Genomic DNA, 16681 nt, shown 5'->3' with positions numbered 1-16681 from the left:
TTAGACAGTAGTGTGTTTTAATTCATTTTGAAAAACAAACTCACATGATTGATTCTTCAGGTCCCCTTACTTGGACCTGACACATTATGAAGTCCGAACAGCTCTGCATAGTTACATTAAACAGGTTCTTGTGCTGCAAAGTCACCGGGTGCAGGTAGCAGTGAAACATTCCCAAGACAATCACTAGACATGCAGAATGCCAGCCAGAAGCAAGGATCACTTTCAGGGGTCTTGCTGTAGGGAGTATGATGCTGTATTTTGTGTGCATTGACAACTGTATAAGGTAGGCCAAGGGAGCGAAGCACCCCCTATTTCTCTGAACCCAAAGGGGTGTCTTTCCAAAAGAAGTGTCTTTCAATCCCTAAACTTCGAGCCAGATACTCCTCTGAGTTGTATGTGTTGCTCCTTGGAGAGTCAAAGCCAAGCCACCATGAGCATGAAGCCTGGCTGACCCCTCCCTCCTCATTCCCCAGAGTGGAGAGAATGTCTGCCACTTACCCCATGAATCCAAAAGAATCCCCCCCTGCCCATCCCTGGGTTTAAGCATGGATGCAGGCCAAGCAAGCCTTGGACACCCAGGCCTGTTGCATTGTAGCTATGTTGGTATATCCCATGTACAAGGTGGAAAAGTGCTTTTGTTTCTCTACCTGACCCAGCCAGGATAGGGGGATTTGGGGGCTGCCTGCCTAATGGCCCCTAGCCCATGTGCTTATATTGGGATTGGTCCCTAGGGATCTGCACCTGGTTGGCAGTCATTTTGTGGTGGATGTGGTAAATCGCCAGTGTTACCACAATGACGAGGCCTAGGATGAGCCCCAAAATCAGGGGCAAGGTTTCCTCCAACTGCTCCCGCTCATCCACCGGACACTTATGTTCTGAAATGGGAAAGAAGAAGAAAAGAAATCAGCTCCTGTCAAAACATTTTAAATCATAAGCTCTCCTATCAAAACAAAAAGAGAAATGGAGGTGAAAAGATTTCTCAAGGAACATTTGGGGAGACTCTTTTATTTAGAAATAATGTTTCCCCAACCAACCATAAGGATGAACCACTTAATATTTCTGCACAAGGTAAAAATAAAATGTATCAGTTAAACAGGGCAACAGTCGGTCATTGGATTCCTGGCAGGTGCCAATAAAACATCCAGACAATTGATTTCAATTTTCAGAGTTTCAGCATTAAACACAGCCACCATCATTTTTATTGTTGGTTTAATTTTTTAACTTTTTACTGAAGTATATGTACACACAGAGAATTTCACACAATGTAGAGCTTTCAAAAAGACTGAAAATATCAAGTGTTGGTAATGATATGGAGCAGTTAGAACTCATATATTGTTGGAAGATGGTACAACCACTTTGTAAAACTGTCCAGTAGTTTCTAATAAAGGGAAGTATACACCTACCTACCTACTAACACAGCATTCCATTCCTAGGTTTTTACTTAAGAATAATGAAAACATATGGACACAAAAAGGCTTGAGCATAAATGTTTGCAGAAACTTTATTCACAATAGCTTAAAACTGGAAACAATCCAAATGTCCATCAAAGTGGAATGGAAAAACAAACAATGGAATATTAATAATAAAAAGGGATGAATAAAAAGGAATGAACACATAACAAAATGGATGAATCTCAAAAATACTATGTTCAGTGAAAACTCTAAGACATGAAGAGCACATATATATGATTCCATTTACATGAAGTTCAAGAGCAGGTAAAACTAAGTCTATGGTGATTGAAATCAGAAAAGTGCTTATATATGGGGAGCAGGACAGGGAACATCCAAGTGTGATGGAAATATCCTGTATTTTGATCTAGGTAAGGGTTACATGGTTGCAAGTACAGGTAAACATGCATCAAGCTATGGGGTGCCTGGGTGGCTCAATTGGTTAAGCATCCAACTTTGGCTCAGGTCATGATCTCATGGTCCAATAGTTTGAGCCCCACGTTGGGCTCTGTGTTGACAGCTCAGAGCCTTCAGCTTGCTTCAGAGTCTGTGTCTCCCTCTCTCTCTGCCCCTCCCCCACTCGTTCTCTCCCTGTCTCTCTCTCTCTCAAAAATAAATAAACATTAAAAAAATGTGTCAAGCTAAATTTTTTAGATTTTTGCATTTTGATATGTGTAAATTATACTACAATTTTAAAAAAGAGAGTGCAGAACTTCATGAGTTTTCACAAATGAACATCCCATGTAACCAGCACCTAGGTCAAGAAAGAAAATGTTACCAGCACGTTGGTGTTGACTCTGTTTTACTCTCTTACCCCCAAGACAGTTTAATAGCCCTTTGCCTCAATTTTTAACTAGAACCAGAAAAACAATTTGGGGCAACGTGTTGGTCACATAGTTTGTAGATCTGAGCAGAACTACATTCCTAGAAACCAGGAAACGTTTGCTCAGGCTCCTTTGCTCCTTGTGGGTAACTGATGGCCTCTTCACCAAGCTCATGAGCCACAACTGGAGAAAACAGGCTTTAGATATCTGTTCATAAAGACCAAGTTTTTAAGTCAGGGTGACCCAGTAAACATTTACTGAGCACCAACTGTGTGCCAGGCTCCTCCATGTTGACACAGTCCTTCGTCTCACCTCTCCTGAGGCCAGCAGAAAGGAGAATTAGGCCTGAGCTTATTCTAGTAATTAGAGTCTGGAAGATTATGGACAAACATATAGCTTATGAAAAGCTGTATACTTGGGGCACCTGGGTTGAGCATACAACTCTTGATTTTGGCTCAGGTAACGATCTCACTGTCATGAGATCGAGCCCCAAGTCAGGCTCTGAGTTGAAGTGGAGCCTGCTTAAGATTCTCTCTCCCATTCCCTCTGCCTCTCTCCCCACTTGTGCACACTCTCTGTCTCTCTCTCTCTCTCTCTCTCTCAAAATAAAAATAAAATAAAGGCTGTATACTTAATACGCATGGTTCCTAAATTAACTTTCAGTTCTAAGCACAAAGATTTTCTCATTTAATCCCCATGACAGCCTTATGAGATAAATACTGTTATTATACCCATTACCTAGAAGGTAGAATGAAGCTAAGTAATTTTCCCAGGGGAAATGAAGCCCCAAGTTGAATTCCGACAGCCTAACTCAACAGCACAATCAGGGGGGCAGTTAGCAGACATGAGCTAGGGGTAGAGTTAGGGTCAGGTCAGTAGCAGACCTGACCTACTGGCATTTAGAGGCTACAGAATCAGAAGAGGGGGCAGGAAGAGGGCTTCCAGGCTCTGGGGCTATGTGTACTGGTCACAGAGGTACGTTCAATTTCTGAAAATTCAGTGAGGGTCATACTTATTACCAAGAGGTATGAGGGTACTTTCAGGGGGGATGGATATGTTGTTTTTTCTGGATTGTAGTGATGACTTCATAGGTGTATTCCTAAGTCAGAATTTCTCATATCATACACTTAAATGTGTGAAGTTTATTGTATTTCAATTACAACCTGAACAAAAGTGTTTAAAATAAATAAGTAAACATACACATACATACATACATACATTTCCTGATTGAAAAAATAAGAGATTTTTTTACAGGGAAGATTTTTTAAAAAGACATTTTGGCAAATGTTAAGGAAGGGCTAAGGACCTATTATTAGCACTAAATTGAGAATTTCTCTTTATTATAATCAGAAGGACTAAAAAGAATCAGTAGGGGACTTTTATTTTTGACTATTTGATTAAATTCTAATGAGTTCCACACTTTCAGTGTCGGCCTGCAGCCCAACATACCCATTTCCCCCGGGAAAAGTCTTAAGGTTGTTACAGCAGCACCAGGAACAGCTATGGGCCCAGAGCTCCATACCCAGAAGGTTGCTTTTTCCCCCATGATACCACACTGCCCCTTTGAAGAGAAAAATGAGTAGAAATGGGGTTTCTTAGGGTAGGGATTTTATTAACAACAAAAACTATTTGTTTCCCCCAACAGGCTGTTGCCTGTGAAATGTCAACGTAGATTGTGGGCTTCGCTCATTTTCTATGTACTACTCGCAAACTTACACCCTGATATTCATAACATGCCCCTTTCAAGCACACCTGACTGTAGCTAATGAGGTAACTTTGGGAAAGCCCCTAGGTCACCTAAGGATAGGGGCTGGTTGCCAGGAGAACTAAACTTGTGACCAGAAAGTTGGAACTTTCAGCCCCCACCCCTTTGATTTCCAGAGAGGGGAAAGTGGCTAGAGCTTGAGTTCAATCACCAATGGCCAATTATTTAACCAACTGTGCCTATGTAATGAAGCCTCAATAAAAACACCAAAGGATGGGATTCAGAGAGCTTCTGGTCAGTGAACACATGGAGATTTGGGACAAGTGGTGGGCTTGGAAAGAGCCTGGAACCTCCACCATCTTTCCCTGTGTCTTACCCTATGCATCTCCTACATATAGCTGTTCCTGAGTTATATCCTTTTATAATAAACTGGTAACTTAGTAAAATATATCTCTGAGTTCTGTGAGCCTCTCTAGAATTCAAGGAGAAGATCATGGAAACCTCTGATTGTAAGTTGATCGGAAGCCTAGGTGACAGTCTGGACTTGCAGTTGATATCTGCAATGGAGATGGGGAGCAGTCTTGTAGGAGACAGCCCTTAACCCGTGGGATTTGATGGTATTTTCAGGTAGTGTCAGCAGTGAGTTGAATTGCAGAACACCCAGCTGCTGTCAGAGAATTGCTCAGTGGTTGGGAAAAACACCCACACATCTGAATTGGTATCAGAATCATACTACCCAAAGTATTATCTTTTTTTTAACTTTTTAAAAAATGTTTTTAAAGTGCTTGTTTATTTTTGCGAGAGAGACAGAGCTCCAGCAAGGCAGGGGCAGAGAGAGAGGGAGAGACACAGAATCCGAAGCAGGCTCCAGGCTTTGAGCTGTCAGCACAGAGCCCAATGTGGGCCTCGAACCCATGAGCTGCGAGACCATGGCCTGTGCCATGACACTTAACCGACTGAGCCCCCCAGGTGCTCCCCAGAGTATTACCTTTAAATAGATAATAACTTTAGTATAGTTATGGGAGAATAACATCTCATATCCCATTCTTCAAGGAAGGCAGAGGGGAAAAGCACAATATATTCTGACCAAAAAAATTATGGTTAAAATACCATTGTGGTTTAGTTTCGTGTTTTTTTTTTTAATTTTAATTCCAGTGTAGTTAACATACAGTGTTATATTAGTTTCAGGTGTACAATATGGCGATTCAAAAATTCTATACATCACTCAGTGCTCCTCATGACAAGTGTACTCTTAATCCCTGTCACCTATTTCACCCATCCCCTACCCACCTCCCCTCTGGTAACCACCAGTTTGTTCTCTATAGTTACGAGTCTGTTTTTGGTTTGTCTCCTTTTTTCTTTGCTCATTTGTTCTATTTCTTAAATTCCACATATGAGAGAAATCACATGATATTTATCTTTCTCTGACTTATTTCACTTAGCATTATAATTGTGGGTTACTTCTTAAAAATTATTTTTTGTGCCTTAGGAAAAAACCTGAACTAAACTCACCACAGAAAGGGGTATATAAAGGGAGCATTAAACTACAGACGTCAAAAATAATCATGGGGAAATAAGGGGATGTCAAAAATTATCATGAAAAATACTGAATCCCCATCCTCATCCATCCACATCCACTAAGTGGTCAAATAAGGGGACATTCCCAAGTCTGCCATCCCTTATCCACCCTTTCAAAATCCACAGAGCTCTGGAAATCCAGAGCACTTTGTATCATGCATTTGGCAGCAACACTTGAACTAATGTAGGATGCCCGTGATTTCATGCATCCTACTTAGCATGAAGGTTCACGTGTTTCACTGCAAGAAACAGATATATTAATATATTTGATTACAGGGGGCTGCCTGGACTCTTCTGGGGTTTTCCATAATATATGGACTATGCACTAAATTATCTTCCTAAAGTCTCAAAAATCCTGAACTCTGAAACCCATCTATCCCCAAGGGTTTTAAATGAGAGACTGGGAGCTCACACAAGAGGGTCACACATTCCACGTTCAGGCTCAAGCCAGTGATTTCAAACTCTGCCTCTGACCCCGAGGGGAAATAGTGTTTTACATTGCAACTCAGAACATAGGTAGACAAACATAACGAAAACCAAGTTTTCACAAAACAATACTTATCCTGACCCTATGCATCTAATAATTTCCACTCCAGTCTATTCTCTTTAACTTAAAACAGTGCTGACCATGACCTACTAAGGCAGGAGATGCCATCTTTTTTTTGCACCAGTAATGATGAAACTGGTGCAAACCAGTTGAAAACCCTTCTCAGAATCATGCTTACAAATGCATAAAGATAAGACACACACAATTATGAAGGAAAGATATTACACTGAAATTCAGCTCTCAAAATATGTTTAAATAAGTTGGGAGAAAGCAATACATGTACCCCTTTATTAGTACACATACTGGATGGGCTTGCAAAGTAACAAGAAGCATCATTGTTACTTTGCAAGATCTACATAAGCAAATGGGGGATGAAAATATCTGTGATTTCTATTGGTGAGAAAGTCACCTCTAATTATTCATTAATTATCACCACTATTACTACTGTGAGTTGTTATCTTCATTTATGACTGAAGGGAATGTCAAAAATTAGAAATTTGAGAAAAGAAAGATGTAAATTTTTCCCACTGAAATTCACACATTCCCAGAATTCTATCCACAACCCTTATGGACCCCAAGGTTAAGATCCTTTGCCATAAATTGATTATATAACCCACAGATTATGAAACAGGAAGGCTCTAGGCTCTGCCTAGGAGAAGAACATCTTTTGGCTTAGACCACACTAAATCTGGCTTTGGATGCTCAGAGGCCCCTAATTCCCTGTTCACCTCCACAGGGCGTGGGGTCCCTCGTGCCTCTGCCCTGGCTGGGCTCAGGGTTCTCAAGTGCACAAAACAGATCCTGAAGAGGATGGCATATGGCTGGAAAAGACAACAACCAGTCTAGCCATTGGAAAGAACCAGATAAAGACAAATCGGACAACAGAGGGTTAATCATTGCCAGCTGCCAATTGCCGAATAAGTTACCCTCAACCATAAATCCAATGCTGCTGAAATTCTGATCCATCTTCAGTTCTCATTTTTAGTCCATGGTTTTGTTTTTTGTTTTTTGGGTTTTTTTGGTCACTTGTTTGTTTGATGACCACCATTTTTTGTGTGTTTGATGGTTTTATGTCCATCTCAATGGTGTATTTACTCCCTGAGGCGAACCAACCACAAGAACTCTTCATTGTTCCCCAAATGAAAACACTGAGATGGGAAGTAGGCAAAAAGGCAAGCTACCTGCTTTCTCAAGGTCTGCTAACACCCCAGACTATTCCTGTTCAAGGAAGGGGCTGATTGGGCTTCTTCCACTCTCTGATAGGACAGCTGGAGGGAGGAGTTTGCCCCTCTTCCCATTTTCTCTGGGCTGGTTCTGGACTCCTGTAACCGCAGCAAAATGTGTTTTGTATTTTGAGAAAGAGCATAAATGGTCCTTGAAGACCTTTGGCTGGAGACAAGCAGATACTTTTACCAAGATGTAAGCAGTAGCAATTAAAATAAGATAATAAAAGCAGTTGTTGATTGATGCCACTGTGCACCAGGCACATGGCATGCACAAGAAAGAGTTGTATAAATCTTTCTCACAATCCTATAAGCTCTGCCAGGGCAGGAAATTTCATATACCCCAGAACCTACGTGTAACAGACTCATCCAGACAGTGTCCTTGGCAATCACTTTCTCACACATTTCAATGGGTTTTGCCTACAAGGCAGCCTAGAAGTCCCAGAGAGTCAATGCTCTTCCCCCACCCCAGCAGCCATCGGTGGTGGATAAAAGTTGATGGGTAAATGCATTGTTCCCACCTCTCAGGCTGGATAACTCTGACATGGGTTCTACACTCTCGGGGGTTCCAGCAGTGTCAGCCCCAGGTGCCCACAGTGGACACCTGCTCACTAATGCACGGGTACTGGTTGCCTTACTATCTCACTTCCCCAAGCCCTTCCCAGTGCTTTCTAGAACCACTTCCTAAACTACTTGCACTTACATGCTTGCCTAGGATCTGCTCCTTGGGGAACCCAGCCTAAAACACTATGTTCCAGGAAAGTACCAGGAACACTGAATTCTACAACTGGCTAGTTACATAGCCCTACACTGGGGATCCACATTCCTGCCCTTGACACAGTTCTCAGCAGTGTTCATAACAGGATTATCTCCCCCTAGATGCATACCCAGGAGACCCTGAGGAGCAACTATGCATGCTGGGAGGTGCTATGTAAGTCACAGGTCTACACAATGCTGTGGATCAGCATCAGCTAAGCCTTCGTGCACGTGGCAGCCAGCCACAGGGTGCCCTACCGAGGGCTGGTGTACACAGAACGGTAAGGCATGATCCTTTCCACTATAACACAGATGTGGTTAAAACACAGATGAGGTGGCATCTTCCAATCATGCTGTTAGGAACACTAATAAAAGGCTCATGAATTCAGGGTACTCAACAACCTGTGTAAAGGTGCCTCCTGTGCTCACATGTTTATTAGGAGCAGCTGAGGCTCTGAGTAAGCGCTCAGGATCTGACACCCAAAGACAGGCTCTTGCCCCAGCCCTAGCAGCCACTAGAAGGGCAGGCTTCACCAATAACTTCACTTCTCTGAGCCTCAGTTTCTCTGCAGTCATCTGGGATCTCAGCACCTTCTTTACAGGTTTGTTTGCTTGTTTTTCCCCCTTGAGAATTAAAAAGGGACCAGCCTATATGTGGTCACTTTTAAATGCCTTTTAAACCTGAATCTTTAAAAAAGGGAAACAGAGACTGGGTGCCTGAGTGGCTCAGTCGGTTGAGTGTCTGACTCTTGATTTCAGCTCAGGTCATGATCCTAAGGTTCGTGGGTTCAAGCCCTGAATCAGGCTCTGAGCTGACAGTGCAGTGCAGAGACTCTGTCTCCTTCCCTCTCTTCCCCTCCCCTGCTCCTTCTCCTTCTCTCTCTCTTTCTCTCTCAAAATAAAGAAACTTTAAAAATTTTAAAACAAAGGGGAACAGAGATACCCTTTGCATTCTTTTATGTTTCTTTTGAAATTATGCATAAAAGTTGCCTTTAATTCAAGCCGTTAAAATTCTCGGGCTGATCTGTTGCTTATCAGTGATGCAATCTTCATCCATCACAGCCAGGAATCTCCAGGGGGCCCACAAAGGGACACACTTTAAGGACTTAATTGTGGAAGGACACGTTAATCAACCCCAACTGAGAGACATGAGGTGCTTTGAACTGCAGGGTGGTCGTTACCATACAAGTGTATTGGTTATAGAAATGAGCCAAAGTAGCCTCTGTGTATTGGCCCCTAGGTGGTTTATTTTTTCACTGCAGGCTGAGACTATTAGCTCTAAAGCCTATCATGCCAAACTCAAATTTTTACACATCTAATTATTTAAAAACCAGCCCAAAGAAGCACATTTTTAGCTATTTAGAGCCTGCCTGCTTTGCATACCAAACCTCACCCAACAGCTGTTACCCATTGATAAGATAGGCCTTGGCCTCTGCTGCCCCTCAGAACTCTCTGACCCAGAGACTCCTTACCGTGCTGCTGAGCCATATTGCCTAGACACGTAAGCCCCCTCCCCAGTACCCCTCTCCCTGCCAGGAGGTCCTATGCCCTCCTCCCTTCTGGCTGGTGGTCCCCATATGCCTCTCTCTGGATAGTCTCATGCTCTGAGCAGCTTCCGCTCTCATGCAACCCTGTCCAAGCACCACCCAACAAAACTTGTGTATTATTGCCTCTCAAGGTCATATCTTTTCCTTGATCAGCTCAAGATTCCTCAACCACCCCCCCACACACACACACACAGAGTATTCCACAGACCAGCAGCATCACCAGGGAGCTTGCTAGAAATGGAGCATCTTGGGCCCCGCCCCCAGACCTACTGAACCAGACTCTGCATGTTAGCAAGATTACCACAGTCGTGCACAATGCAGCTACAGATTCCTGTGCACACTGCAGTTGGAGACGTGCTGGGCTAAGAGACTTCTGTTGAGGATAAGCGTAGTAGCCGAGCTCAATGCACTAAAGGGATTTAAGTGATAAAGATGTCAACCCCCATTTGAGCTGCTCTCAATGCTGTGAGTATCCAGTAATCCATTTCACTGACCCTTTCTTGCTTTAGAGTCTATTAAACAGGCAGATGTGAAACTTCAGACTGACAGTATGGCCCCCTTACACAGGGAATAGTTTCTTCATTGGAAACCCTGTGGCTATAGGTCCTGCACACACGTGCCAAACCCACATATATACCCTGCAGTAGGCGTGCAGTTATAAGACCAGATATGGCCCCCTCCTCCACTCCTCCGCTTCCCTACGCGGATGCAGGCTACTCATCCAGAGCCTCCTGAGCTTCTTTTCTGGGAAAGCAGGGGAGGGGGGGGCAAGCCCCAGGTCCCCAAAAGGCACTTAAAAGGAATCTTTTGGATTCTACCAAATCAAATCAAATGATCCCTTGCAAAACACAGTGGGGGGCAGGTGCTGAAAGGCACAAATGGGAGGAGCCAGGAACAAAGGAACCCCTGCCACACAAAGGCAAACGGATCCAGTGAGTGATTCTGAATGAGGCTTGCCTCCTCCCAGGAGCAGGAGCTTTGAGCCCCAGGGCACCATATAGGAGGGGACATCCTAATTATTACCCAGAAAAGCCTGAGACAAGTGCAGTTTGCTTGTGCTTAATAATACATCTGCATTTAGAAAGTTCTACATGCTTACAAACTCTCTAAATCTACCCAGCAACCGTGCCCCTCTAGGACCTGTAAGTGAATAAAACCTGGTTTTCAAACAAAGAAGGCCAAGACGTCCATGCTATGAACTTCACTGATTTTCAGGAAACCAGCTCTGGTCCTGATTCAGTGCTCATTTACTCTTATTTTGTATACCATTCTAAACACCGATGAGATTTGATTTCTCAGCTCATCAATGACTATCAGCAACAGTGTAGAAATAACCCAGAACGACTGGGGTGAGGTTGAAGTAAGGACCTAGTAAAAGCAGCCATCACAGCACAGATAGCACCAACCAGTAAAGAAGTGCCTAAGAACAGCTGACCAGTAAAAAACAAAGAGTAATTAGAGACTATGAAAAGTACCTGCATAAACTCAAACGTATCCGTGGTAGGAACCCTGTGGGCTGATTCTACACAGTCCAGGATGTTCATAATGAATTCCTGGTCATCAGTAATCATAAGTCCAATCACATTTAATTATAGTTAATATTTTCAGTTGAAGAAAGACACTGTTATATTTTATAAACACTTATGTAATCAAACAGATATTTTTAAAACACTAGGGTCTTGACGCTTGTGAGTTTAATTTCAATTTTGTGAAGATCCATGAAAATGCAGTTAGCCCATCCTTCCCCAAGTGTGTGGAAGTAAGTACTGCACTGACTTACTAAACATATTAAATCCTGATTCATCTGATAGTCAAGCATTTGGAAGTCTCCGTTAATTGTGTCCACAGCTTCAGGACATCAATTCAGCCAAAGTTAACTGGGCATCTACAGTGTACCAAGCACTGTGTTAGGCACGAAAAATACAAAGATGAAAAAAGAAGTAGGGTTTTCTGTCAAAGACAGTTTAACTTAAGAATGTTCAAATGGTCTTTAAATGATCATGGTATTGGGGGAGGGGAGCATATATTCTACTCAGTATAGTTTGAATTGGGAGGGGAATTTTATGAAAGCTGGATTCCCTGGGAAATGATCAAATGATTTGTGTATGACACAGATGGGGATTCCCTGATATCCTGTATGTTCTAATAGTTGTATTCATCTGGGGATCCCCACTCCAAAGGAAGGCATCCATAAAGCAATGAGAATCTCTCCCCATTTCTTAGCCACAAGGAATAAACAGAATATCAAACCATCTTTAACAACCTTCTCCAGATAAGAGAGAACAGATGAATTGAAAAATTGATTCACCCTACGTTTGCCTGGTAAAAATTGTTGCTAGATTCAGATAATTGCAGAAATGTGGACTCCCCTTGTGCCCAACTTCTGCTGGGATGCAGAGAACCAAGAGAATGTGGATGTCCTGAATCTGCCTCAGCTATATCCTGTCTGACCCCCTTTCAGAGACTAGCATAGACTGAGAAGAAGCCTTTCTCCACACCCCAGGAGGAAAAGATCAGGGACCCCTGCTTTTCTGAAGCCTCAAGGGTAGCGCTCCTCACAAAGGTGAGTGCTAGAGGGAGGCAGGTCTCCATGAGTCTCTCTGTAGCGCACACACACACACACACACACACACTCCTATTGCATTCTAGCCACACAAAAACTTAGACTCACAGTGGTAGGTAGAAACTACAGCTGAAACTACCTGAAATAACATGGAGAAGTGAAGGCCCATGGAAGCAGAGGCCCTTCTGTAATCCATGGCTCTCTATGTAAGTGTTTGAGATTTTTAGCTGATTTTTCATTGGGAAATTTGCATCAAAATTATATATATATATATTTTTCCAAACAGTCTTTGTTACCTCTTTCCCTATCAAGGTTCCTCTCTTGGCAAACAAAAAGGAGGAGAGGAAAGAAATAAAAAGAAGGGAAGGACCAAAGAAGGGGAAGTGGGAGAGGAAAGAATGAAATGAAGGAGGAAGGGAGAAGAAAGAACCATTGAGGAAGGTTGATCAGTTCACAGTCTAAAATATTATAGTGAGAGGAAGTGTCATGTCAGCCTGAAGAAAATACAAGTAGTAACAGCCTGAAACCCTGGCAGGTCCCTTTCCCCATCCACCCTGAAGTCAGCCTTCCCTTCCCTCCATCCTGTCTCCTCCTCCCACACTGATCCCCACCAACCTACCCTCACTGAAGACAAAATCAGAGATGATGTCAAAAGGCTGGATGTGTACCGCAGACAGAATCATGGTAACCGTCTTCTGTGGATCGCTGGAGGCTAGTGAAATGGTCTGCTGAGCTTGACACTGGTAGGACTTCCCAGCTGGGGTGACCAAGGCAGAGAGGTGATGTGAGTTGGCCGTGTGCTTCCCGGCTGCAGGGAAGGCCCAAAGCAATGGTTAGGCCCCAACTTCTGGAAGAATCCTAACCTCCTAACCTCCTGTGCCTCTCTCTCTCTCAGCTCCAGAAACCTCTCTGATCCTCTGTGTTGCCGAGCTGGGGCTGGAGCTCTGCAGAGGGCATCAAGTGGTGACAAAGGACAAGCACTCCCCTTCTTTCAGGAGCAGGGGTTCCTTAAACATTGATTTGAAATTTCTTTTCTGGAAAAGGAGAGTGATACCTAAAAACCCAACTCTGTTTACTATATGCAACCTGAAAATGGAGATTTCAAAGAAACAGAACAGTGATGTGGTTTTCCACATTTCACACTGGCCCACAAAGAATTAAAGATCTTCAACAAAGCAGGGCTGGTTGCTGGTGCCCTAGGCAGACTTAACACACATATACACTCTTTGCAGGGCTGCCCCTTTTTCTCCTTTTCAGGTACATGTTTGTTGTTTTTCCCCCCTCTTTCCCTTTTTTGGAGAGGAAGGTATCTAATTTAACTGGGAGAAGTGTTTGAATATGGATTTTGATGAAGAGAAGAAAATGTTCTTTTTACTGCAATGATAAAAAGGGGTGGAAAGGGAGACATGATCCGTACATTCTTTCATGTGTTCAATAAAAATCTTTTCCCAACACCAGTGCCCAGGTGATGGAAGGCCTCATTAGGAGATTACACAGTTTACTAAATAAATAGGTTGGTTAATTAATTAATTTGAATGTGGTCTTTGATGGCTCTTGCACATGTGAACATTCTTATTTGGGGAATGGCTGTTGCTCTTGCCACAATATTTTTGGAGGCTCTGGGAGAGTTGGAGCGATGGGCAGGAAAAGCTAATAAATTAGGACACGGTTCAGAATCTGCTCTGGGGTGACTGCAGTCAATGACTGAAGACCGAGTGTGAGCCGTAGGGCCACGAACAAAAAGATACTGCAGGCTAACCGAGAAAAGGAGTCACACTGCCTCTTTCAAGTTTCTGCGCATAAGAAGAAAAACCAGGGTGCAGGGGGGAAAAATTAGCTTCTCCGTGCTCCTTTAAAGGACAAATCATAAGAGATCCTCCTGAAGCAGCCAGGGGGAAGACAGGCCCTCAAGAGATGTGTCATCGAGGATCAGGCTACGGTGACCGACCGGCTGATCCTTAGGCCCGTGGTTCCTTGCTCATCTACAAGGCCTAAAGTCCAGAGGACACTCAGGTGCTCCCGCTTCCTCTACTTTGGAGAGAAAGCCCAGGGCGGACGTGACCTGGGAGCGCAAAGTCAGGATCTGTTTCCATAAATTTCCTGAGGAATTTGGTCTCCATGCCTGGGCTCTCTGCAGTGCCCAGGCTTTCCCAGGCTTCCTCCCCAGCTTTGGGGCCTCTACTCACCACTGACTGCGTCTTTAAAATGGGTCTTCTCTAAGGAGTCATAGACAAACTGGACCTTGCTCAACCTCCACGTCGCCTCGGGTCCTTTGGACGTATTATGACTTTCCTGCCAAGAGGGAGGCGCTCGTCACTCGTCCCCGCGGCTTTTGGGTGAGGAAATCCTGGGGGCGGCCCCCGCCCACATCCACCCAGAGGTGGGCAGAGCCTCCTCTGCGCGTCCCCCTCGGGGTTACCTTTACAAACAGCATTTTGAGCGCATACGCGCGATCCACCCAGAACACCTGCAGCTCCGACTCGTTGTGGCCACAGCGGCCCTTCACCTCAGCTCCTCGGGTCAGGGAGATGTCGGCCTGTTCCGTGATCAGCTGGGAACACATACGCCCCGCACCCCCTCAGCGCACCCGGCCTCCGCGGGGGCTGTAAAGGGCAGCGCATTCAAACTCGGGGTGGCACGCCTGAGCGCTCCTTTGCGCGCGCGCTCGCAGGTCCCGGAACATGCGGTTAGATGCTTGCTCTGCGTGCAGACCCGGCCGTTAGGGAAGCAGAGAAAGGGGGATTACTTTCAAAGCAGGCAGGGCGAGCAGAAGGCGTTACAAGCCGGAACCCCCATGCAGCATTCGGGAGAAGCCTGCAGGGGCACAGAGGGGGAAGGCGGGCGACCCACGTCTTCCTGGGGCCTTGAAGGGGGATGCCCTTCGCCCCTGGAGCCCTAGGAGTAAGCCCGGAGGGAAAAGCTTCCTTACATCGACATAATTGCTGGCCCACACATCATAAGGGACAATAAATTTGGCTGCGAACTCGGCCATGAGACACGTCGTCCCATTTTCCCGCACCACAAATATATCTTTTTCAGGGTTAGTGGAAAGGCCTGAGAGATTTTCCACTTCTTGTTCTGCCATGATTCCAGCCGTTGTATCTGCGGAAAAACAAACCAAAAAAAAATCCTCTCGGTTCCGGGCTCAGTGAGCCCACGCGTCGCGGGCACAGGGGTGGAGAGATCGTGGTCTGCAGGCTTTGGGGTGATAAAGTTCCTTGCCGGCTGCTGTGCGCTCTGCGAGCCATTTCCCTAACCTAGCGCCGACAATTTCAACTCCGTTGCTGTTAATTTATGATAAAAATAAAATTTTTAAATTTAAATCCTTACTATTTTGTAAGCCGACTGGTCTTTTCCTTCATCTTAGGCTTTTAAAACCAAATCTTTCTTGCCAATGCTCAGACCCCACGAAGCAGGCTCGTATAGCATTCTGTCTGGGATGTGCGGTACAGGTGTGTGGCCCTCTGGGGAATTCCCTGCCTCTGGCGGGAAGGCCCTCCACCCCGCCCGCAAAGAAGAAAGAAAATAACAAAACGTAAGGGCCACATTTTGACCTTAAGCTACTGGTTTTGCTCTGCTCGTTCTATTCTCTGCAAATAGTGCACCCTGCCCTCGCTGTGGCCCAAAAGCTACTCACGGAACAGCATCAGGAGAACTCGAAGTCTATAGACGCTGGAAAAGGCTCTTCCTCGGAGATCCATGCTCGCCGTGCAGCGAATGAGGCCAGATGTGCTGCTGCAGAGGCCGCCTGAGAGGGAATCCCTCAAAGTCGCCGCTGGAGTGAGCCGGGGTGAGCGAGGGGCGGGGGCACCGAGAGGGAGGCGGGGGGAAGCGCGTGTTCTCTGCGCGCTGCCGAAGACTTGGTGGCGGGTGCCGCACCGACCCGTGCAGGCTGAACGCGAGTCGTCTCACTGCGGAGGAACCGACCGAGAGGTGAGGGAGCTGTCCACGGCTGCGAGTACTGAAAGGGATCGGTTGTGTTGCAGGAGTGATTGTTGTGGCTTGGCTAGTGCAGCTAGCCAATGAGATTTGGGGGGGGCTAAAATTCTCCCTGAGTCTGTTTCCTGTTCTGCAATTGCATCCGCAGAGATGATTGTGTCCTGAGAAACTTAACAGCACTCTCAGACTTATTCGACATCCCTACTAGGTACAGTTATTAGGTGGTGTAGACATCACATCCTTGGAGTCCTGGTTGCTGAAAATGCCTCTGGTTCCTGAAAGAAAACGGTAGAACACAAATTGTTGCTGCTTTGAGGGAGGAGGAGTAGGCAGAAATAGAGAAGGGAAATGCTATGGCAACAGTTTCCTGCATTTGGAGACATCCCCTTCTCTCCTCTGCTCTCAATGAGCTAATGGATTTAAAGTTAAATTGACGCCTCCCTAAATGAGGCCGTCAGTCAGTGCAGTATTCTGGCTTATTTTCTGTGAGTTCTGCTCTCTGACTGCATGAGGGCTCTAAACTCTGGGGTCATCTACCCTCACTCATTATA

The 16681-nt window shown here is 45.0% G+C and overlaps 1 protein-coding gene across 1 annotated transcript; it reads right to left on the bottom strand.

Moving 5' to 3' along the window:
- LAMP5 (lysosomal associated membrane protein family member 5) lies at window positions 1–16498 on the bottom strand. Its single transcript, XM_019462533.2, has 6 exons — window positions 15829–16498; window positions 15121–15293; window positions 14611–14742; window positions 14378–14483; window positions 12811–12999; window positions 1–875 (listed from the first exon to the last, which is right to left on the bottom strand). Exons 1-6 carry the CDS (start codon window positions 15890–15892, stop codon window positions 697–699), a joined length of 843 nt encoding a protein of 280 aa, XP_019318078.1. The 5' UTR covers window positions 15893–16498; the 3' UTR covers window positions 1–696.
- Window positions 16499–16681: the final 183 nt, after the last annotated feature.

The sequence above is a fragment of the Panthera pardus genome, unplaced genomic scaffold, assembly GCF_024362965.1.
Source record: "Panthera pardus isolate Hobbes unplaced genomic scaffold, ASM2436296v1 HiC_scaffold_25, whole genome shotgun sequence".
Classification (NCBI taxonomy): domain Eukaryota; kingdom Metazoa; phylum Chordata; class Mammalia; order Carnivora; family Felidae; genus Panthera; species Panthera pardus.
Note: the sequence above shows the minus strand (reverse complement) of the source record. Positions and strands in the feature narration are given on the sequence as shown.

Coding starts and splice junctions, on each gene's coding strand:
- LAMP5 (XM_019462533.2), bottom strand. CDS start 15,892: ATGGATCTCCGAGGAAGAGCCTTTTCCAGCGTCTATAGACTTCGAGTT. Junction 15,294..15,828: donor AGTTCTCCTGATGCTGTTCC/GTGAGTAGCTTT, acceptor GTTTTTCCGCAG/ATACAACGGCTGGAATCATG. Junction 14,484..14,610: donor TCAAAATGCTGTTTGTAAAG/GTAACCCCGAGG, acceptor CCCTCTTGGCAG/GAAAGTCATAATACGTCCAA.